This window comes from Diabrotica undecimpunctata, chromosome 1 (assembly GCF_040954645.1).
Source record: "Diabrotica undecimpunctata isolate CICGRU chromosome 1, icDiaUnde3, whole genome shotgun sequence".
Lineage (NCBI taxonomy): Eukaryota > Metazoa > Arthropoda > Insecta > Coleoptera > Chrysomelidae > Diabrotica > Diabrotica undecimpunctata.
Window position 1 is genome coordinate 171,911,202 of NC_092803.1, and position 26,113 is coordinate 171,937,314.

The following is a 26,113-nucleotide window of genomic DNA, read 5'->3' on the forward strand; positions in this document are numbered from 1 at the left end:
ATATCTATTGGTAATTTGTTAAAGAAACTTATGGCTGCATAATTTGTGCTACCTTCCAACAAAACAGAACGATGTTGTGGAAGCATAAAGTGATTGTCTCTGAATCTTGTTGAATAAACATGGTTAAATTGAAATTTATTAAATTCATAAATTTTGCTATGTAAATACATTATACACTAAAATATATACAGACCAGGAATTGTAAGAATATTGTTTTGTCTAAAGATGCCTCTACAAGAATCTCTAAATTTCATTTTATACATTATTCTAATAGCTCTCTTCTGAAGTAATTCAGAGGTACAACCCCAGACTTCAATGCCATATTTGGCTATTGAGTAGAAATGGGCAAAGTATACTGTTTTTAGTATTGATGCATGAAAGAGACGTGAAAGAATTCTCAATGCATAACATGCGCTACTTAATCTGGATTTCAAATTAGAAATGTGGTTTGACCATTTACAATTACTGTCTAGAAGTACCCCCAGCAACTTCGTGCAGTCTGTTTTATCTATTGCTGCTTCTATAGTGGCTTGATGTTTTAATAAATTATTTGAGGTGAAAATCATATACTTTGATTTCTCTTCATTCAAAACTAATTTGTTGGATAAAAAATAACTGTTGATGGTGGATAGTATCTGTGTAGTTTTATTTTGCAAATTTTGATCAGACGTTCCTGTGACTAGAATGTTGGTATCATCCGCATAACTGATGATGTTAACCCCAGTCAGTGAATTAGTTACCAAAGCTATATCATTAATAAATACTATTAAAAGTAGAGGACCCAATACACTACCCTGAGGGATACCATAATGGATATCCAATGTGTTTGATTTGCGTTCTTTTCTTGCAAAATTATGCAAGACACTATGCTTTTTTAGGAATGCGTTCATTCTAGTATAAACCAGAGTTTCAATTATCTTTGAAAACACAGATAAGAGACTTATGAGGCGATAGTTGTTAAGGTCATCTTTATCACCACTTTTGAATGGAAGATGCCTTTTTAACCTTCACTTTCGGTGTTTAAATGGAATACTGCCCCCACAATTGAATTCCGTAAAATATTTGGTATCTGAAATTTATTGGTAACTGTTATTGTGATTTACCTAACATTTAGTATAATATGCTAGGTTTTAAGTTCAGGTCCTATCTCTTTACAAATATATGTGTCCTACAGTTGAACGGGCACCTCTTCAAAGGGTGTAGATTTAATGGATTTAATTTCATTTGCTTTAATTCGCCAGGAATTCAGTCAAGAGGACCAGATTGGGTGTAATGTTGTTGTTTCGTCTTGATACCTTACTTAAAGTGTCCATTTTGAAGGTAGGATTATGCTAATATGAATTTGAATTTGTAGCCGTGAATATTTGGAATGATGATCTTGCTCTAATTCTACACTACCAAGCAACCATTATATATGGACTAAAGACTATATATATTAAAACAATCCTGCCATATACATAAAAATATATAATAAACAAAAAGTGCTTGTACTATTTATTTTTTGAACGAGTATGACTACCTAGTACTGACCTGACGCGATCCTTCTCGCTGAATTGTAGTCGAAACGGGTATTTTTCTTGTAGTAAACTTTTTTAATTTGAGCGATAATGATCTAAGAGGATATAGTTTCTTAATGTGACAGTTGTATATAAGTATATTATGGGAAAATACCTATTAATATACATGTATTTACCAACTAGCAATAATAACTAATTACTTAAATATAATTATGATGAAAGTGAAGTTTGATTGCTAATCTGTGACTTTATAGACTTAATAAGCAACAATCTGCTAGTATTTATTGCTGATATATTTTTATTATTACTCATAATAATAAGTTGGTCATATAAGAGTGGATCCAGAGGTTTCTGTTTGTCCAATTTATGTTCGACTCTTAAAGTTTTTATACATTGTGAGATCTCCCTGTAAGTCTCTCATACATCTGTATCTTATTTGATGTAATACCGTCACTAATTTCTAACAATAACCAATACGATCTCCTTTATCCCATATCTAAATTTAAAATTACCATCGACACCCACACAAACAATACACCGTAGTGTTCTTAGTTTGTTGATTGCGCGTTAAGTCGTGAATACCAATTTGACAAACAAGATACTAGCATTGATATCTTTCATTAATCTTTTCTTTTGTGACTGTGTAGATTTTTACGATTTCGAAGACAATGCTGCAATATGCGACAAGCATAAATATCGGTGTGATAAGAGGTTCTAACTTAGTTTGAGCATGAAAGAATTTAGAATTGTTTATAGGAAATATATGAATCTAGAAAATATACAACTCTATTGCTAATTATTGTTTGTTGTTCTTGATAATAAAGATATAACAAACGGTCAGTAAGAAAAGCTAACAACAGAAAAACTTACATAAGTTAATAATTGATTAAAATAAGCAAAAGTAGATTCATTAGGTTTTGAAATTGTTTTCTCTTGGCATTCAGTTAAAAAATTGTGTCTATGTATGATTAAGCCAGAAATAATTCTAATGAAAATTACATTCTCAACTAAAAAATTTCACGTTTTGATTTTCACTCCGGAAATATTTTTCAAAAAAAGATTATTTAAGAATTGTGTTAAAAAGTGTGTACAGCCACCAAAGCTGTTGAATAAGTTATGTCTTTTCAAAATTGAAAGTTGACTTACTTGACCCCGGTGTTGTAGGGAACAGCTATGCTTTGGCTAAAAAGATGTTTGGATGAAAATAAGGTGGATTTTTGTCCTATGGGACTTCAAATACTGATTTTTTTTAGTGTTTCTACATTATTCGTAAGTGTTTTATAAGTTTGTATGTGTGTAAGTGTTTGTGTATTGTGTTTGTATTGTGTGTTGCATATGTATTGTGTATCATTGTAAACGACTTGTCATGTTCCTTAATCCGTTATTTTTCTAAAAATAAACTATCTTGTAATAAAGTCGTCGCAGGAACGCAACTCAAAAATATTGGCAATATTATTTTATAAAGTGTCTACTTTAACATATATAATATATAGCATTTTTCATATAAAAATGCTTGCACGTCACAATTTATATAAAGTGACGTCACTTATATTTAAAATTTCCAGAACGTCAACTTTAGAGTTCAAATTTTCCTAACACAGCTAATAATGCGAAACCCATACGGAACTGCTCGATCTTTCATAGGCGTCAACATGGTATAATAATCAGAAAAATAAAATCATCATTATATTGGAAATTTTAGAATTATATTGATTAAATAACCAAAAACATTTGACAAATAACCAATTACAAATTTTATTGACAGTTCAGCGTGTGGCAAAAGTGTATAAAGTGTTGCCGCTTTTTTAGAGTAAGAATTTTGTTTATGTTTTGATTTCTTGCACAATTTGATCATAATATAATATATACATATATATATATATATATATATATATATATATATATATATATATATATATATATATTAATAAATTGTATTTATAAATACATATTAAATTTAGATTAATAGCTTTAAAAACTAATTATTGTTGTGTATTGTGATTGTGCTGTGCCAAAATAAATAAATAGTATGTAGAACGCTGATAAGCTTTCATATAAGATAGATTATTTTGACCAAGAAATAATGACGGGACGTTTTTACCATTAAAGCCCTAAAAGAGGTAAGTTTAAAATTTAGAATATATAATTTTGTATTAAAATGTTTTCTAATGGATTTTAGTGTGTTGCAGTGGTCCTAAAACTAAGTGTATTTACTGTTAATATAATAGTTTAACAAATAGTTGACATTTTAAAAATTCCTCACTTACTAACTATTCTGATGTTTTGGCAACGCTGTGGGGTTCTGACGTCGTAAATCTTGAATGACGTGCAAGCATTTTTATATGAAAAACGCTATACGTCTGAATTGTCAAAATGAATACACCGAATAATAGTTAAAATAAGCAGACCTCAAACCGGATGAACAGATCACATCAAAAGAATAGCTGGTCAAGAATGGATATAAAAAACAAAAGAAAAAAATCATAAAAAAAATGATCAAACAAAAGAAGAATGATAGCTAAAATGTTATTTAAGTGTAAGTTATTCAAGTGCAACTAAAAATGTAAGTTGTAGTTCATCATCTTTCTAATTTGCAAGCATATATTGCATATATAAATAAAAAACTTACCCTCATCGCAAGAAGTTCCATCACACAGAACTTTAGCTTGACTACAGTTTTTTCCTTGCCATACCTCTGGACAATGACAGTAATAGTCAGATTGGGTTTTAAAGCACGGAGCACCATTTTGGCAGGGATCTGGATTGCAGTGGTCGTAGTCGTTCTATAAAAATAAAGGATATACATATTTTCAAAAAGCAAGTGAACTTATACATACCTCACATTCGTGTCCAGTGATTCCTACAGGGCAGATACACTTATATCCGTTTACTTGGTCTACACATTCTCCACCGTTCTTGCATGGATTTGATTCGCAGTCGTCTATATCGGTGTGGCAATCTCTCCCTTAAAATAAATTATAATAAACACCAACGAATACTAGGGTAGGTTTTTAAACGCTGTAACAGTGACAGATTTTCGTTGGGAATAAAAGAATTCTTTGCATAAACTGAATATTTGATGAATTTTTAAACGATAAAAATCATTGTACTGAAAAATTTCAGCAATTTTGTAATTATAATCTAGTTATTGGATATTATTTACTAACCTGTATATCCGGGCTTACAAGCGCAATGGTAATCGTTGACTAAATCGATACAAGTTGCACCATGTTGACATTGGCCAACGCAATCGTTGATGTTCTGATCACAGTTTTTTCCCATCCAGCCCACTCTGCATTTGCAATGATAATCGCCTACTAGATTGGTGCATGATACGGCATTAATGCAGGGATTATTGAGACATTCGTCGGCGTCTGAAACGGTGTTGAGAAATTTAATGTGGGGTTAGCTAAGAAAATTTAAATAAAACCAATCTTCCCGGGGTCTATTATAATTATAATAAACCAAAAGAAAAATACATAAATATTCTTCAAAAAAATTTTATGTAGGTATTTTAGTTTTTCTATCTGCTATGGAAATAATACTTAATAAATGGAAAACAAAATCGTTTTATCATTTCCGATTTTCAAATCAGAGGTAATTGTCCACTTAAATTACACAAACTGCTTTTTTTGCTACTTTCCTCATAATTTTCAGAGATTTTAACAAGTAAATCTTCGGTTACTTTATTTTTATTCAAAAAATTTACAGAGAAGTAAAAACTTTCAAGTGTATAATGGTTTATTTTATTTTATTAAAAAAATAATTCAAATTTATCCAAAAGGACTACAATTTCTTAAAACGTTTTCGGTCCAGTCGCACCATCATCAGTGAAACCTAAAAGTTTATTTCCACTTTACTTCTTCTTCTTTGTGTGCCGTGCTTGTATTCAAGCGTTGGCTATCGTCATATTGACAAGCTGATGAAATGATTCTCGGTCGGCAGCTAGATGAAACAGTTCCTCGACCGTTCGACCTGTCCATTGTCTAATGTTACGCAGCCAGGACAGTTGTTTTCTTCCGACCCAACGTTTTCCTTCGATTTTGCCCTGAATGATTAACCGGAGTAAGCGATATTTAGGTCCTCTCATTATATGACTGAAGTAATGGACCTTTCTCATTTTGATGATGTTGATCAATGCTCGCTCTTTTTGCACGGTCTCTAGCACGCGTTCGTTAGATATGTGTGCTGTCCACGGGATTCTGAGCATGCGACGGTAACACCATAACTCAAACGCTTCTAATTTGTTAAGATTTTTTATTTTTGTTGTCCAGGTTTCACATCCATAGAACAAAGTGGACCAGACGTAGCACTTCAATACTCTTAGACGTGTGGTCAACGACAGACTTCTATTGCATAATACAGAACGCCAGTTAATAAAGTTTTTCCGTGCGAGTTCTATTCTGGTCGAAATTTCCTCGTCACTTTCAACCCTGCAGTCAATCCAGCTACCCAGATATCTAAAGTGTTCCACCCTTTCCAGGATTTTGTTATCTAATCTTAGTACTGAGTCTTCGATATTAATTTTTCCGACCACCATCCATTTTGTTTTTTTTGCGATGATTGTTAAGCCCTTTTCAGTGCATTCGTTGTTTACAGCATTCAACAGGGTTTAAAGATCTTCTAGACTCTCTGCCATTATTGCGGTGTCATCGGCGTATCTGATGTTGTTAATAATTTCACCACCGATCTTAACACCTTCGCGGCGATTATTTAACGCTATTTCAAAAACTGGTTCAGTGTAGGCATTAAACAACATCGGTGACATAACACATCCCTGTCTGACACCACGCTTAATAGGAACTTTAGCTGAAACCTCTTGGTCCACCTTAACCCAAGCGGTCTGATTGTAGTAAAGATTTTTAAGCAATCTAATGTCATACGTGTCCAGACCATCGAGTCTAAAAATTGAAACAATAATGTATGTGGTACTCTATCAAAGGCTTTTTCGAAATCTATAAAACATACGTAAATATTTTTCCTAAACTCAATGCTCTTTTGTAAGAGTATTCGCATGCAAAAAAGAGCTTCTCGAGTACCCATACCGTTTCGGAAACCAAACTGCTCATCACCAGTTATCCCCTCACAAAGTTTATATAGGTATGCGACAATGCAATATTTTCATAAAAATTTTGAGCGTGTGACTCATTAAACTGATAAGTCGATAGTCGCTACACTGTCTGGCATTCTTTTTCTTGGGAATAGTTATAAATATCGATTCTAACCAGTTGTCGCAACACTCTCATTATCTAATAGTTTTAACAATTCTGCAGGTATTTCGTCAAGACCAGAAGCCTTCCTTCGTTTCGCTTGGTCGATAGCCTTCTGAACTTCTGAGATTAGAATCGGTGGGCCTGTATCTCGGTTAGATGTTATTTCTTGGTAGATTCTTTGGTCATCGTTAAATAATTCTATTATGTAATTTTCCCATCCGGTACAGCGCCCTTTTTTATCACTTAAAATTCTACCACCAGAGTCTTGTAATACATTTTGCCCATAAGTTCTGCTTTTGCCTGTTAATTCTTTTAGTTTTTTATGCAAATGGAAGCTGTCGTGTTGTTGCTCCAGTTTCTCAATTGCTAAACAGGATTCTTGTAGCTATCGGTCTTTTGCTACTTTCATTCTTTTTCGGATTTCTTTATGTATTTCATTGTATTTTTCTCTATTTATGGATTTATACTGCCTCCAAACGTCCATTAGATCTAAGATGTCTTGTATCATCCGAGATTTTCTCGAGATTCCGTGGTTATTGTCGTTTTCATTTGTTCCCAGCAATCATCTATGCTGTTGGAATCTTCTAGTCTAATTTCGTGGAACTTGTCGTTAATTTCTTGAGAAACCTTATTTAGAGTGCATGGGTCTTGGTGCATTTCCACTTTACAATGACACGAAAATAGGTAAAATGTTGACTATTAAATTTCACAGTCATAGTTTCCGCCCCATAGATCATGACCGGTAATACGCATTGGTCAAATACCTTTCCTTTGAGGCTAATTGGTATGTTGGCCCTAAGTGTGTCTCGCAGTTTACCAAAGGCTGCCCACGGTAAAGTAATTCATCTTTGGATTTCGCATGTTTGGTTATCCCTGCTGATTCTTTTTTCATGAGCCAAATACGTACATTTCTCCACCATTTCTACCACTTTGTCTTGAATAGTTAAATGGTTATTGGGGATATTTGTCATAAATTTAGTTTTGGTCAAGTTCATTGTAAGGCTCACCTTTAAACATTCAAAGTTCAAGTCATTTAACATATCTGTGGATTCTTCTAAATTATCTGTGATAAGGACAATGCCATCTGCGAAACGGAGATGGTTAAGCTTTTCGCCATCTCTTGTTACCCCTCTGTGGACCCAATTAACCATCTTAAAGGCATACTCTAATGCCGTTAGGAATAATTTCGGTGACAATGTATCTCCTTGCCTTATCTCACGTTTTATTTTTATTGGTCTGGTTTTATCGTGTATCTTAACAGTCATAGTGGCATTTTTGTAAATATTGTAAATAAGTTCATTATAGTGAGGACAAGAGGTTTGTTGTATTCTATAGATTTTTAAATTACTGTCTTAACTTTATGGAGGAGATCATTGGTACCATAATTTGAACGGAATCCTGCCTGCTCTGTCGGTTGGTAGAAATCTAATTTTTCTCCAATCTTGATGTCACTAACTAGGTTTGTTTTATCTCCATTTTGATGCAAAAGGATCATTATACCATTGTTCCATTCTTTGGATACCTATCTTTGCTGCAAACATATATTAAACAGTTTCCTTAATTTATTTAATAGCTATCCTCCATTTACGATAGCTTTCTATTACAATTTCATCCTCTCCTGGGGCTTCGTTATTTTTCATTTTTCTTAATGCTTGTCAAATCTCATCTACCTTTATCTCTGGCATGTTAATAATAATTATAAGATATAATGATAATAAGAAAAAAGAAGATGGTTGAATAAATGTAAAATCCCACTAAATTATATTTTATTTATTGTGAAGTTGGTTGCCTATGTAGAGTAAAGTTAGTTAGAGTGTGTAACTTATGCACAAATATAAGAAAATAAAATAAACTTAGGGCAAAATGTAGCAGTATGATTGACGAAAGTAGCAATAAAAATATTTTTATTAAGATAAGCGGACTTAGTAAAATTGTGGTTTGAGAACGTATTGTTACTAATGGTGAAATTAAAATGTAGAGAAATTAAATTGTTGAGAAAAAAGAACACTATGAGTATGAAGTGGACAATGTCAAAGACTGAAAACTTTTCAAGAGTACCTTGAAAATTGGTAAAGAAATATTTTAAATTGTAGAAACAGAATAAAAGATAGCGAAAGATTGTTTGTTGTATAAATAAAGATGTGAAAAAATAGAGGCTAAAATGGAGTATCAAACGATAGAAAAAGATAAAATTTGAAGTGATCATATGAACGAGATATGTGGATTAATTGTGAAAAGATGTACTGAATTAGTTACTGTGTGTGGAATAAGGTTGGAAGGTGTAATTGAAAAGGATGATACAGTGAAACAAATTTCTAGGTAAGAAGAGGAGGAACAAGAACCACACTAATAAAATAGTGGAAATTGTAAGTGAAATGAATGAACAAAATTGAACTGGCATGAATGAAAATTAGGAGAAATAATGACGGTGTATTGGGGTGAAGTCACGATTAAAGGAGGAGTGGCGATTGGCGCAATTGGGGCTGGTTCTCATGTCTTTAAAAATCTCCAAATCTTTATACAGGTCCAGACGTAAAATGTTTTTGTCTTGTATATTATGAATTAATAATAAACAAACTTTCACACTGGTTTCACTGATGATGGTCCGAATGGACCAAAAGTTTTTATAAAATTGTAATCCTTTTGGATAAATTTAAATTATTAAAAAATTAATATCATTATGCACTGGAAATCTTTACTTCTCTGTAATTTTTTTTAAACCATGGATGCAGCCAACCAGTGAGATTTCCCCTTTAACTTTGTTATTTTTATTCCTTTTACAGATTACGATGTTTTGTTGCTTAAGCATTTTCAGAGTAGACGACTAGAGGTGTTCCTCTAGTGTTCTTTCACAAAATTTGCATGCTACTGAATCAATTAGTTTCAGTGATTTCATGTCAATAGTTTGTCAATTTACTTTAGTAATTCTTATAAAGGCTAGGAATAGCGCAATCTCCAAATACTTTTCTTAGAATAAATTTGACGTCTTTCAGGGACTTATTATTACTATTTCAGTCGAATTCTCACTCAAAACGAAGTAAGTCCGCTGGCCTGCTGACTTTTATCAATCAGACATAGTTAAATAGTTCTAGTTCGTTAAATCCATTTTCCTATTAACGGCTGTACCTTTTTGTGATCTTTGTCAAAGTTAAACATTTACTATTTGTTTAGTTTTAAAAATAATCGACTCAACGTGATTAAGATCGTTTTTGGATAAAACATAAAACTAAAACAAACTTACCAAACTGACAAACGTTCCCTTCCCAGGCGCTGGAACAATTGCACATAAAGGAGTTTTCTAGATTAATACACGAACCACCATTTTGGCAAGGAGCTGAGGCACATTCGTCAAAATCTGAAAACAAAAAAAGCTGGTTAATATTTTTCATTTAATGGTGCATCAATATATACTTTATCTTGCATGCAAACATTTTATCTTGGCGATTTAGATTGTATCTGAGATCTATCACATTTATTTTAAAATCTGGCATATTTCCTTTCCTATACTACTCAGTAGTTGTGGCAGGTTCATAGAGATAATACAGTTCACACAAATAGATTCCTTTATTTTAGTGACTCAAATATGTAAAAATTTTATTGTTTCTCCTTGAATGTCAGTACCTGAATGATAGCTTACACAAAGAACCCTTGTTACCAACACCCCGCAAATCTAAAAACAGATTTCGCTGAAAGAGTGGTATTGCACAATTAGGAAAAATATTTACAACAACAGATTTCCCAGCAAAGCAGCTAAAAAACGGGCACTGTTATGAAAAATGTACAGATAAAACGATTATCAAATTAGAAATTTTGATTTAAAGACGGCTTTACGTGCCCTCCGAAGCACAGTGGCAGCTTAGTCAAATTAGAAATTGAAAATTTTGTCGGTGCCGGGATTCGAACCCGGGCCCACTAGCTTGTTAAGCCAGTAACAAAGTCACTGAGCTATGGCTGCCACACTCTAAAGTACTCTAAAGTACTTATACCATCTTTGCTTTATTTCAACATCAGATATTCCCCCACACTCTTTTATCCTCACTTTTTATCTGCCAAACCCGAGTCAAGTCCTTTTATGACTTCTTTTTTGCTTTAGCAATGCAGTATAACCTTTTCATCTCTTCGGGTGTTACCAACTCTTTATACAGCTCTTGACAGAGCACTGTGGGAATGGATATTATATAGAAAATAAATATATAATGACCAAGACGTTCCAGTTTCTCAGAAATCACATAATTTCAGTGGTACTAAACCGAAATGGTACCACTAAAAAAATTTACAGCAGAAAAATATAATCTTATGAATAATATCACGAACTAAAAAACTTTCAGTTTGGTTTCAATTAACTCGAAATAAAGACTTCTATAATAGTTTTTTATACAGAGATTCCTACTCCGATGCTGTAAAAGGTATTATATATTCTCCAAATTTAATTAAATGTATCTTTACCGAAAATACCAGGTATATAGTTCTCTTGATTTGATGAAATGGATACAAATCGGAAGGCGTGTTGTTGCAGCTTCACTTTGTTCATACTCACTTTCTCCTATAAATCACTGTAATTAAATAATTATGATACGAAGTTCGGATTGGAATTCGTCGAGAAAAAATACACTAACATTTAAAAATAATTAAATGCTTCTCGGTTGCCGAATTTTAGTTGTGAGTATATTGTAATTACTTCATCTTAAGTGTTGGAAATAACTGTATAGTTATGATTAGCTTGCTAATCTACTTAGAATATTTTTTAAATTGAGTAATTTGATTACTGGTTTGAACTAGTGACCTCATCTTTTTACTATGGAAAATAATTTTGAAATTTAGATAGTAGATAAAATGCGCAGAAGTATCGAATATCTGAGGATAAAACAATAATAACGGTACCCTCTGTAATAACGATCGCATCCTTCGAATTATATCTAAAACAAAGACGCTTTCAGCCCTTCACATAAAGAAAGAGCACGATACTAATCTACTTTAAATGTGAAAAGGGCTTTTGGGGAAGACAATGCAATTTCGAATTCTATCGAGGCTTACAGAGACCCTAATGTAGTAAAGCTGTGGATAGCTTATGTAAAGTGCATGGAATCCTTTGAACCAGCATGAGTTATAACAAATGGTGGGAAAGCGATATAAAGATCTGCCAAATTTTTAGACGATATTACAATAAATAAAAATTACTTTAACACATTCACGACTAACCGTCACACATGTGTGGCGGTGAAGTTTTCGTAAGAACTGCTGACACACATGTGTGACACCGAACTTACGTGATGAAATGTAAAATAATTTTACCTCGGTTTATCATAGTGGGTCTAAATTTGGCCACAGTTTACCTGAAGAATCCTTAATATTGTTCTGGAGCTATTTCCTTGTGGCATTTTAAAGTAGATACTATTTGAATGGAAATAAGCCACAATTTAAGGTTAAAGTAAGTTTATTGTCGTTTCAATTTCCACTTCGGAATCTTATTTCACACGCTATGGCTGGGTTGTGATCTCGACGTTTAAAAAAAGAAAAAATAACCTATAAATTTATAGCACGTATGCAAACGTCAAATACGAAAAGTGTCGTTATTGTGTATAATTTATACAGGTATTATAACTATATAACTTATTTATACATGGTGTAATCCCTTATTTGTTTTAGACGTATTAACAATGTCAAAACGACTAACGATCTAACTACATGAGATCTTCAATAAGAGGCCGAGATGGCTAGTAGGGAAGTTAGTGAGTACAGAGATACCGAAAATATAAATATTGAGTATGAATTCGAGGAGAACCATAATGATAAAACATTTTATTGTAGTGAAAGTGAATATTCTCCTTCTTACTCTGGAAGAAAGACTGAGGATACTAGCATGATGGGGGTGAGTCGAACAATGATGGCGGTGAGTCGAGTAATGATGAGGGCGAAGCGAACGATGCAAATGAAAATGTGGTACAAGAAAATGATGAGGCGGATAGGCTTGATGTAGAAGATATTGAGATACACCAGCTTACTGAACAAGAAAATATAAAAGTAGAAATTCCTGTTGACGCAACACCTATACAATATTTTTCATTACTATTTGATGACAAGCTTTTGATAAAATCATAGAGTGGACAAACCACAGAGCTGCTTCACGTAAAGAAAACCCCCAATTTAAAAAAATATTCCTTTTTAAGACGCTGGATAGATATAAATATTGACGACTTAAAAAATTTTTTTGGTCTCTGCATATTAATGGGAAACATAAAACTTCCCTCTTTACATTTATACTGGAGCACAAATCCACTATATCACTTTTCAATATTTGAAAAAACTATGCCCAGATCAAAGTTTGAAGCTATTCTTCAAAATATTTGTTTTTACAAGCCGGAAGACGAAGAAGTTCAAGATCGTCTTTACAAAATTAAAAACGTCACGAGTCATATTATAAATAATATCTCTAAAGTTTACTATCCAGGAGAGAACTAGTAAATATGGAATAAAGATGCATGAGATTACTAGCTCTGATAGATTTTTACTAAATTTCCTAATCTACAGGGGCAAGGGGACAGTAGTAAAGAAAATGGCCATGCGTTTGAAGTAGTTAACAGGCTTGTTACTGAATATTTTGAGAAGGGGCACACTAATACATGTACAATTATTACAACACTTATGAGCTTGCCAAGTTTTTACATGAAAAGAAGACCTACCTTTGTGAAACATTAGGAAAAAATAGGAAAAGTAACCCAGAGTGTAACTACAAAAAAAAATAAAGAAAGAAGAAGTCGTATGGCAAAGAAGAGGTCCAATCAGAGTATTAAAAAGATAAGAGAAATGTAATAATGGTTTCATCCAAGAATGGTTCCGAAATGGTTGAAGTTGAAAATCGTAGAGGCCAAAAAAAGTCGAACCCAGTAATGATACGTGAGTACAATTCCTTTATGTCGGGAATTGACAGAATTGACCAGATGACTTCATATTATGGCACACCACGAAAAACTTTGAGATGGTACATGAAAGTTTTCTTTCACTTAGTAGATATTTGCATGTGGAATGACAACTGGTTGTTGAATAAAAATAGAAACACGTCAAAGAAAATAATAATGTCCTACCCTTAGTTTAGAAAGGAAGTGATTAAACATTTATTGGGACAAACAGAACGGTCAAGCAGAAAAAAAGTTATTGCGGAACACAACTGCGAAAAAAGAAAATAAGCGGAAAAGATATTGAGAGTGCAGTCAAAGAAAAAAAAAAGGGCTGTCACCTCGTAAACATGTCAGAAATGTAAGGGGAGTGATGGACAGCTCATTGGGTTATGTGTTACACCCTGTTTTGCAGAGCGGCACAGAAAGACAATTAAACTTATGTTTCATTTTTTATTGAAATTAATTTTTGTAAATGTTAAAGAAATAAATAATTTTTTATAAGTAGTAGCTAAAAATTTGTATGTCACATGTTTGTGAAACTTGGGTTATATTCAAATTTTTATTACTATAAACCAGTATCACACATGTGTGACACTATCCAAAACAATTTTTTTATAATCCTTGTTCAATCATAATACTCCTCCCCAAAAATGGTGGATTTACTAAAATGGTGGAAAAAACTAAACTAAAAACTTAAAAAAATGCAATATTAATTTTATGCCTTTTAGTAGAAAATCAAAGCTTTAAAATACAAATAAATACTAATCGATTCATCTTTCTTACTTATGTGACCACAATTTAAAATCAGTAATATGTAAATCGTAATCAGTAACCCAAAATTCCAATTTTACAACTCAACAGGCAATAAAAGCTCTTTATTTTCGAGTCAAACACGGAGATAACTCATTAATATACCACCATAAAAGTTCAGCGTTGCCCTTGATATATTTTATGTGATTGGTACTCCGTGAAATGCTAATAGAATCTTTGGAGAAAGTCAAAACTATAGGTTTCCGTTTGGATTTATTTCGGTAATAAATTTCGAGAAACATTGGATATAATTAGTAAAAACAGTCAAAACTCGCTATAAAAAAACTGGAATATTATAATTCTTATCTTGGTGTTTTGTTTTATATTTAACGCCCATGACATTTGAGAACTGTTATGAGAACTATTTTATAATTCATTCATACTGTTTTACTATGTTTGGGCCGTTATTCTTCATTAGTGTACGATATACAGATAACAGAAATAATATTATACACACAAACAGTGCTGTTGTGTCTAAAATATTATAATAGCAGTACACAAAAAGAATGCAATAAAAAGAATACTGCAATAGTTTATCAAACGAATAATTTGAAGGAAAACAACAGAAAACAAGTAAAATTAACCGAGTAGTATCAACAAGGATGACTGAAGAAAATAAAAAACTAGAAAGTTGCTAAAAAAATTAAGTTAAATTAGATAATATGACTTGGTGTGTGGACTACGTTACGAGAGACAGGAATAAGTTGACTAGCAGGTTTGCTTAATAGAATTCTCGAAGTGGCACACATGACAGATGAATGTATAAACAATATCTTAGTACCTGTATACAAATAAAAAGATGTTCAGCAATGTAAAAATAAGGAAAAGTAATCTTATAGACTAATAAATGAACAAACCAAAATATGCCCACATGGCATTCATTAATATTGGGAATAAGTAAATAAGGTATATAAAGAGGTTCTCTAGTAAGCACTCAATGGTAAGAAATCCCCGTGAGTTTGTGATGATTCTGAGAGATACGCATAATGGATTGTCCTAACAACTAGTGTTAGAACATGTATGGATGAGACTGATCCATTTTGTTTAAAAGTAGTTGGAAACCGCGAGGAGAACATGTAAACTGAAACAACTATAGGGCAATATGTCTGTCATCGGTGTGCTTTAAAATATATACGAAAATAATAAAGAAGAGACTGAGACAAGAAGTAGAAATGGTATTGGGAGAAGAACAAATGGCATTTAGACCGGGAAGACAGACAAATGACAACATATATATATCATTAGAAACCTAATAGAAAGAAGCATAGATACGGGGAAAAAACTAGTATTAGCATTCATAGACCTAAGAGCAGCATTTGACACGATAGAAAGACATATTATAGGGAAATGCTTGAGGAAAATTAACGTACCTAATGCATTGATAAAAATTATAGAAAGTACTTACAAAGAGGTAAAAGGAAGGGTACAAATAACAGGGGAAAGATCGGAAGCATTTAATTGGAAGAGAGGTATTAAACAAGGAGATAGTCTCAGCCCTTTGCTATTCATAATAGTAATAAACGAATTGATAAGAAACACTAGAGTCAGAACTAATCAACTACAGACAATAATAGGTTACCGCAGATTACAACCGGTAACAATAGAGTCCTTAATGTATGCAGACGACATAGTACTAATAGCAGATTACGAGAATAAAATGCAGAAAATAATGGATATATGGGTAGAACAAATAGAAGAACTTAAAATGCAAAAGCAAAGAGACAAATGAACTGGTATGGGCATCTGATGAGGATGCAATCCAATAGAATAACAAGAAAAATTTATGAAGCAAAAAACTTTGGAAAAAGAAAAAGAGGCAGATCAAGAAAAAAATAGATACAGCAAGTAGTAGAGGCGGGAAAACTTAAACAAAAATCACTCGAGGAATTGAAAATAATGGCAGGAAACAGAAAAGAATGAAAGAGGTGGGTAAATGGAAATTAAAATAGCTAGCCCAAATCCGACACCCTGTTAGGGTAAAAGGAAGGGGAGAAAGAAAGAAACCGCGATTGAACTCAATTGACTGATATTCTTGTTATTCTTCCTCTTTATAAGCAATTCTGTTTTGTTCATTGGCGGATTAATACCTCTATGAAAGGTTGTCACTCCTTCTTTTGCGCGGTCGTCCGATACTTCTTCTGCCGATTGGTGACTTATTTCTTGCTATTTTGGCGACACAATTCTCCCCTCATATTGTTTATGTGGTTATTCTATTGTTTTTTTTCTATTTTATCTCGAGTCATTTATACACTATACCCAGTTTCCAGCAGCCCTTGTGTTTTGGCTGCCATTATTGGTCTTACACTGGCTTTATAAATTCTTGACTTCAGATCAGTGTTAATTTGTCTGTTTCGCCATATAGTGTTATTAAGGCATCCTACTAGTCTATTTGCTTTTTGTACTTGATCTCTCACTTCTTTGTCCAAGTCTCCATAGCCGGACAGTGTAATTCCAAGATATTTTATTTCCATTACTTGTTCAATACTGATGCCATCAATTTCTATTTTACATTTGGTTGGTTCTTTCCTGATTACCATTGGTTTAGTTTTCTGAGATGAATTGATTAATCTAGCAGGTATAATGCTCCTGATACAAACAAATCACAGGAAATGAAAAATCTTTAAACGAAGAACTTCAGAACATTCTTAACCAAATACTAAAATTAGAGGAAGCTAGAAGTAGAAAAGGCAAGAGCATCGTTCAATAGCATGAAGCAAATTTTCACCTCTAAAAGCCTCACCCTACCTCTCAAAATTCGACTTCTGAAATGTTATGTATTCCCGGTTTTGTTATATGGAATGGAGGCGTGGACAATGACCGCAACAATGATGAAAAAAGTAGAGGCCTTCGAAATGTGGGCTTACCGACGTATATTACGTATATCCTGGACTGAGCACGTGACCAACGAAGAGGTACTACGCCGGATAGGTAAAGAGAGAGAGAGGTAGGAATAAGTATAAAGAAAAGAAAGTTGGAATACTTGGGTCACGTTATGAGACATAATAAATATAGAGTACTACAACTGATCATTCAAGGGAAAATAGACAGCAGAAGGGGTCCAGGGAGGAGAAGACACTCGTGGCTCCAAAACTTGCGGCAATGGTTCGGATTGTCATCTGCTGAACTATTCAGATCTGCCGTAAACAAAGTCAGAATAGCCATGTTGATTGCCAACGTTCGGAACGGACAAGGCATATGTAGAAGAAGAAGAGGAAGCTATGATTTTCAGAGATTTTATGCAAGTATTGGCGCAGAAATTATCGAAAGTATTAAAAATAGATTTAATGAAGAAACTTTAAATAATAGTGAGGAACCATTTATCCAATGTTTCGCACACACTGAGCTGCGAATTAATAATAGTTTTGATCCCCATAAACAACAACATAAATATATCTTATCTTCGAGAACAACAGAGGACTAAAGTCAACCATAGATCACATCATTACAAATCTAAATATTTACTCTTGAAAATATTAGATATAAGAGTTCTAAGCTCATCAAACACAGGAACAAATCATGGCCTACTATTAGCTAAAATACGGAGTAGAACTGTTGAAAAACGGTAACTTTCAAAACTGTTGAAAAACTCAATATTGAGTCTATCTGCGACAATACCACGAAAAAGGATGACGTTAAAGTTGTAACCGCATGGAACTTAGCAAAGATAAAAACAGCTACAGAGGAGACACTAGGTACACAAAAACTGACCACAAATGAGTCCAACATAAAGCTAATCCTTTATAGCCTCTCATAAAATTATTACACCCATCAAGATATAGCTGATCACCGGCATCCTTTGGATACCCTTAAACTGATCACCTTAGATAGGTAAACACATCACCAGCATTTTTTCTCGAAGCCGCTGGTAATGCGGAAGATTTCTTGTTACCTGTTAGCCGATATATTTAGATCGTTTGTCTCTCCGATAAGTCTTCTTGAGCTCTCCTCTTGGAGGAGTTGCGGATGACTTGACGGCCTAGTGTTCGGAGGTCGTTTGCATGATTGTGTTCTAAGTGGAAGTTTACATTTGGTTTTCTCAACTAAAGTAATTATAGAAATATAAACACATACTGGTCATTTTCAGACAACTGGACTTTGGTTCATAAAATAAATTTTGCTGTAGTTTTAGTTAGTAATAATTTTTTAGCATATTTTGACGTTTTATGTAAAAAAATTGCTTCATTTAACTAAAAAAAAGTGATAAACTTATGTTTAAGTCGAAAAAAATATTTGTTTCTCTAGCTGATATTGCAAACTTATTATAAGAATATAATTGTAATTCTATAAATAAATTACTTATTTATACTAATTGATTTTTTAATCCTGGTACTTTGTATTTTTATTAAAAATATGCGAATTTTATCAAAAACTGAAAGCGAAAATACAGAAGTTATCTAGAATCAAGTGATCTATCATTAAACATTAAATTCGGCTATACAATGTGATAAAAGGATGAAGGAGTATAAGAAGAAATTAAGAGTCATAATTGAAAAGATTAACGTATTGGTTTAGATGAAGTTCAATAGAAATCTTCAGAGCAGCGATAGATAAAGTAAATTACAGTCTCCGATTTGGAGACGGCACTTAAAGAAGAAGAATACAAGGAGTTGTACGTGCGTGATTTAGGTTTTTTTTAATAGAATAGCATCTTCATTATCACACAGATTTTTCTTTGAATCTAGAAATCATATTGTTAACTAATGATGGGATCTATGGACATTTTGTCATATAGAGAAAAAACTACAAAAATATAGTAGAAATATATAAAAGAAAACATATGAAATTATTATCGTCTTGTACAGAAAATACAGAAAATATCACATTCGTTCTATTACAACGTTAGCTTAATTTCACCACAAAAGAAAATGAAATGAATAGACGAAAACCCCAAAAAAATTAAAAACAGGGTTTCGTGCTTTTCACATTCACACACGCAACATTCCCGTTGTTATTTCCATAACTTTGAGATCAGTCTAGCTTCGCCAACCGTGAGATGTGTAATTTGAAGCACCAGGAAGGATTTTAATGTTTTTATCGGGTTCTTCCAAGAATGCCACTGGTACGGAGGAATATATATTTCCATTATGCTCAGTATCAAAAAGTAAATAGAAATTTAAAAATGGAGGAAGAACATCAAGACTTGTTTTAGTCCCCAAGCAGTCTTAATTTTATGGAATTTTATGCAATAAGAATAACTATTAGTGATTTTGTATCTGTTATAAGATCATGCAAGTGAAAAGGATGTACAAAATATATTATTACTAGTAATAACCTATTCAAAAGCCTGGTTATGGAGCTTCATAAGAATATAGAGAAATCATTAACTGCATAAAAAATTCCCCACATTCTTTACTTATTTATACAGTTCTCGTTTGATTGATCAATGAATCGTAAAGCAACAATTCTTCACCATGATGAATACATCCTTGAGGCAGGAGGAAAAATCGGTATTATCAATTCTTATTGCTTTTTTATTTCCATAGCTTTCAACAATTCATTCTAGCATATAAGGCCGATATAAAAATACCAGTGCCATAAAAATGATGATATATCACTTGCCCGCTTTTAATTGTCATTTATAACGGACAGTTAATTAATAATGATAACGAACGTCTTACTTCATCTATCGAAAGGTTCTAAGAAAGTTCTGTGCAGTGCCGTGCTCAGAATAACAGACTTTAGAATGTCATATTGGAATAATATTACCCAATGTGAAGAAAATAAATGTTTTACTTAATAATTTAACATTTAGACACAATGTTTTTGTCAAAATGTAAAATATCCAATATAATCGTCCATTATTCATCGTCTAAAAATAGTCCAGTGGAAGATTAGAAAAGATGATATGCTATTGTCAAAACCGCCAAAAAACGCAAGTTTATAACTATAAAAGGCAACGTATTATGTTTAGAAGCTATGCATGCCTTGTCTATTTTGTGTTTATACAATCACACTGTAACATGTTTCGGCCAATATTGGTGATCATCAGAAAGTGGTAGTTAATAGACAAAGTATCTCTTGGATGGCAGAACATTGAAACTACCGCGCGTGTGTGTATGTGCAACAAAAAAAGCATACATTAAAAGTCTGGAAGAGGTGAGAACATAACCCTTTACAAAAGATTATGTATGAAAATACATAATTTTCTCAACATAGAGCTTCTTAACAGTAATTCTGTACAATTTGCGTCACTTAAAGTAATACCTAATTTACATGTATTTTCACATAGATGATGAACCGTTATTGCTCTAGATATAAATAAAAATGAGTTACATTTATTTTTAAATAAAAAAGATTATACTGCACAATACTGAAATATCTGTGGGCTAAACTTAATTGTTTCTAAGTCCATTCCATTAACTACTCGAATACTGCCGATTAAGATGGCTTAAAATTCACAATGTAGCTATAATTTACAAGTTATTCTGTTTTTTATAGTTGAATCCAAATCCGTCATCAATTTTTCAGTATCGACAGAATAAGCGCACATCCCCAAAGGATCGATTTTTGTGTAAACGCTTATTCGATCCAAAATAATTGTCTGACATAAGTTCGAATAACCGACGTCCACGCATCTCTGGTGTTATGGCGAATACGAATCCCTTTAATAAATTATTAATGCATGTTGAAATTTCACTCAATTTATGTTAGATGTTATTTAAATTTAAAAAGGCTGCATAAAAAATATTTTGGCTACAGTTTTTGCTGTACCGCTGGAGAAATATATCAGTAATAGACAGTAATACATAGTAATATCAAAGTAGTAACCATCATTGTAAACGAGAGAATAAGAATAGGTGAAACTGGGGAAATATATATTTGAATAGAGTCTATCAAAACTTGAATAAAAAACACAAACATATGCGAATCATATAATCATAGTGACAACCAATAAAAGAGGCTTTAAAATAGTATTTCGACCAATTACAATAAAAGCAAAGATACGAGGATTATAATATAATAAAGAAAAAATAAATTTATGTAACAAAATATTCTGAGACTTCTCTGAGGTGGGTTAGAACGCAAGGAAGAAATCATCATAGTTTTGCCTATAATGATGTATTCTCTGTAGATTTTGGGAATGCAATGGGTGTCATGCGGAATATGTGAAAGTATAAATAATTTATATTATTATATTAATTATTAATCAATACAAATTTAAAAGATGAACCATGTACTGTAAACTAAATACAAAAAACAATTTATTTGGTAAAAATAAATATAATATTGTAATTATCACTAAAGATAGAAAGTCTATAGAAATCTCTTGCAAAAAAACTTTTAAACAATTTTATTTGATGTAGAAACTTTATAAATAAATTTTATATGATAGGAAAAGCTAAATAGTAATTATCTTTTAAGATAATTACTATTTACATCTTCGAAGACTAGAAGAACACAATTTTGAGCTATTTCATATAATACTCATTCTCTGGGTCTATATAAAAGTGTCACTAAAAAGCTTACGGCTATATCCAGTTTCTCTACAACCTCCTGAAGACTCCTGTAGAATAGATACGTGGTTTTATTTCTACATACAAAAAACTATGGCTACAGCGACAAACGGCTTCAACTAATAATCCATAAAATCCATATCCAATAAAGAATCGAATAACTCAATCCCCAATGTCCATAAAAATGAAATTATTTTCAAAAGAATCCTAATCATAATCCTCAAAAAATATGGCCGATCCACCTGTGGTCTGAAACTGCTTCAAGCGACCAAATAAGATAACACACCAAGATTAATTAGTTCGATTCGAAACGTTGACCAAATCGACAGCGACCTTGACACACCCAAAATAAATTGATAGGTTAGTGAAATTTTAATAACAGACCTTGTAGCTACGCAACTCATTATACATTGTAGACAATTTTAATGTAACAACTTACAACCATAATATCAAAACAAAGCTGCAATGGTTAAAAAAAAACGGAAAAAGAAAAATAAACCCTTAAAAGCGATTCCGGAATAAATACTAAACATCAAAATGATAGAAGTAAGTAACGTTATAAATAAATTTCAAAAATACAAAAGGTTGGAGAATACTAATAGAGCAAAAACCAAAAATCATTTGAAAACTTGTGTTATATAATTATTATCAATATCATCCATGTCCACTATTTAATAAAGAACTTCCCTAATCTTGTCAATCTATCTCGATCCTGAGAAAATCTTGACCAGTTTTTAGAGTAGTTATTTTAATGTCATTAGTCTACAGAATTTTTATTATTGTCTGATACAACAAATATAAATCATATTTTTAAGTGAAACAAGCCTAGTATAGAAACGTTCAACTTGCATCTCAAGAAAATGCAGATATTGTTGTCTTATCGTAAACTATTGCGCAGAAATTGGCACAAAATTGACTACAAGTAGTACTAAAAAAATATTACTAAAAATAATGATGCACCAAATGCAAAGCTAATAAAAACAAACAGAAAAAATTAAACACAAATTATAAATTGCCAAATTCGTTTATTATTTTGAGACATTTTGCATAAATCATAAGGTTATTAAAACAATTAAAACAAAAATATGAAACAAAAACTAAAACAATGCAATAAAACAATAATAAATCCCTAAAAGTACAACAATAATGACTATATTTAGAAAACCGAAATAGAAATATACATCAGATAAGTTCGGATAGGCATAATATATAAAAAAAATTATCGAGATATATTGAGAAATGTAACAAAAACCTTGTACACAATTGGATAAATAAAAATCAAAAGGATAGAAGAATTTATTAAGGACTTAATTAATGTTTACAGACGCAACAGGCTACGCCGGTCCTGTGTGTCAATCACAAAAACCGGACTTTACCAGCTTTGTGAGAATTGGTTTAATAGGGTTTCGAATCAAAACAGATTTATGACGAAATAATGTTGCTCGATTGTATAACAACTGTCTTTTAAGGCATTTGTTCTAATTTAATATCTTTTATTGATCGATATCGACATAGAGTCGCGGAGTCGATATTACAGGTAGATAGAAGGAAAGGTTAGTAATATTTATTACGGATGACACTTTGTGTTTTTCCGATCGAACAATTTCTCGAATGGGAAGATGGAGAAAACAGATTGTTGTCCAGTTTAGATGTAGCAGTTGTTCTTTTAAAGGAGTGGCTATATGAAGACAATTAAGGTATTGATAAAGAGAAAAATGAAAGTAGGTTTCAAATAAAAATATTTTTATGAACACACTTGCCTATATTATAACAACCTAGTTGGTTTATTTTTATAAAAGTTTTTATAAAATTAACAAAAAGTATATTTTTTTCTGACAAACCGAATTATTGGTTTCCTAATCGTTATTTTGACATAACGGACGTCGCTTTTACATTCTTATTTTTTTTTTGCTGTTGTGAGATTTCAAAAACGAAAGGCAACTTTGGTAAGTGTAATAATTACAGAAGTATTTTTTTATAGAGAAATACCAAAGGAGCAGGCGGTATTTTGCCAAAGATCAAGAAAATTAAATATGTCGTTATACCACGGGATCAGTAAAATTGCTTGTCACACTTTCAAATGAATTCCACCTAGAACAAGGTATCAGATAAGGATGTATACTATCTCCACAACTATTTAATATATACTAGGAACATATTATGAAGAGAGCACTGCAGCTATCCTTGCCAACAACCAAGAAAACTGATTGATCTAACACGGCTTGTTGCAAATCATAATGAAAGATTTGGTCCGGAGTTAAATATATTAAAGACAAAAATCATCGACCCAATCGAAGAAGAAGTTTGGAGTATCATTTTTTTTAAATTCATGTTAAATAATGATTAAAATAGTAACTTAAAAATAACTTGGATTTAGTTCAATAGCATATACGTAAATTATAATAAAACAATGAGTAAATTTAAAATAGAAAGAGCATGTTCTCTGCCTTGTAGAATCAGCGTAGTTTATGTATTTAAGCCACTTGCGGTTTTACGATTATACAGGACGTTAAGTTTTGGATTAGATATTGCAAACTACATCAAGCGCTAAAATCGGCAACATTGCCTCATACGAGGTAATTGTAATTCTACGATCTTCTCCGATACCTTAGATTCTTAGACTTCTAAACATAAAACGAGAAAACAAAAACCATTTAGTAACACATAACAACGCAAGGAATAAGCAACTCCGTCCGTCGATTTTTGTTTTGCTTATGTATATCCGGTTAATTTCTGATGACATAAACTCGATAAAAATATACTGACCATTATAAGGCGGTGCATTTGTATCGGCTTTTAATAATGTAAACGATTTTTTGTGGTTGAATTAAAAATAAAATTAAAAAAATAATTCCTAATAAAATAAGAAATAATTCTTTATAACCTACAGAAATGATTCAAATATTTGACCTTCTACGGCCAAACAGTATCCCAATCTGTCATAAAAACGTCTGCGGACAGATGTAAGAGTTTCTGCTGTAACAGAATTGGATACTTCTCTCATTCGGCTTTTTAATCCATCCAAATTTTGAGCTCTAGCCTTAGGATGGTCGTAGATGATGCTTTTTAAATGTAGCCAAAAAAAGAAGTCCATGGGTGTGAGATCTGGAGATCGCGCAGGTCACTTAATATCGCGTGTTCCACTGTTAACTCGATTCGGGAATGTATTGTTTAAGTACTCCCTAATTATTCGAGCGTTGTGAACTGAACAGCCTTCTTAATGAAACCAAACATTCTCCATTTACATCAGGAAGATTGGGAATGGCGGGAAAAATATGATTCTGTAACAAATCGAGGTATACTCTACTATTCAAGTTGGCCTCAATAAAAAATTGACCTATTATGTGGTCTCCTAAAATGCCAGTCAGACTTTTTGAGGACGCCGAGTTTGGTAAACAACACTTCCGTGCTGGTTTTCCCGCGCCCAATACCTCGTAATGGAAGGATTGTATCTCCCTACTAATAAAACAGATGATTCATCAATAAATAAAATCTATTTAATAAAATTGGGTTCATCATTAGCCTTCGTTATTAGAGTTTCACAAAACTCCATTCTTCGAAAGTAGTCGTCTTTTTTCATACTTTCGTTATAGTAACATTGTTAACATCTAACTCTCTAGCAACGCTTCTTCTTGAACGTGTTGAATCTACTCCGATTATTCCGAGTATTCTCTTTTCTCAACTTTTTCTGGTGACACTTCTTGAGCGTGATATTTGCTGCAATTTTTGAGGCAATAAACACTCTCAAAATATTATGAACTGACTGTACGCAAGGAATTGGTTTCCCCTCAACAAACACAGAAAATAAATCTATACACTGTTGTCCATAAATACCACTATAAAACTATTTTATTATTTAAACCTTTTTTGAGGGCGTATAAACAGACATATTGTTTACAAAAATAAATTAAAAATCTACACTCTTATTGCTTTAAACAACCTCTGTATAATGACAAATTATTGGTGACTGGGCAACGAAGGTTCGTGGAAAATCGACGGCGCGCGGTGTTGCCATTTATAATGTGTATATCTAATTTAAAACTTAACTTACTGTATATGGATATGATTTATTAGTTATGTGTTATTATTAGCATTGGAGACACCGACGATGTTCGACCTGACCTGGGTCATACGTTAATTGTTAAGTTATCAATAAAGATGGCAAAAGTACCATCTATATACTTTTTAAAAGTGCAACATGAAGAATCGGTTGGGTTAGTCCT

At 32.3% G+C, this 26,113-nt stretch overlaps 1 protein-coding gene across 1 annotated transcript in view; it reads right to left on the bottom strand.

Moving 5' to 3' along the window:
- Positions 1 to 26,113, bottom strand: part of Ser (protein serrate) — a 508,706-nt gene that overhangs the window by 19,954 nt on the left and 462,639 nt on the right. The window contains exons 8-11 of the mRNA XM_072520565.1: positions 9,972 to 10,085; positions 4,685 to 4,891; positions 4,355 to 4,482; positions 4,147 to 4,300 (exon numbers count right to left, since the gene is read on the bottom strand). Of these exons, the coding sequence (XP_072376666.1) occupies positions 4,147 to 4,300; positions 4,355 to 4,482; positions 4,685 to 4,891; positions 9,972 to 10,085 (603 nt within the window). The remainder of the gene's footprint in view (positions 1 to 4,146; positions 4,301 to 4,354; positions 4,483 to 4,684; positions 4,892 to 9,971; positions 10,086 to 26,113) is intronic.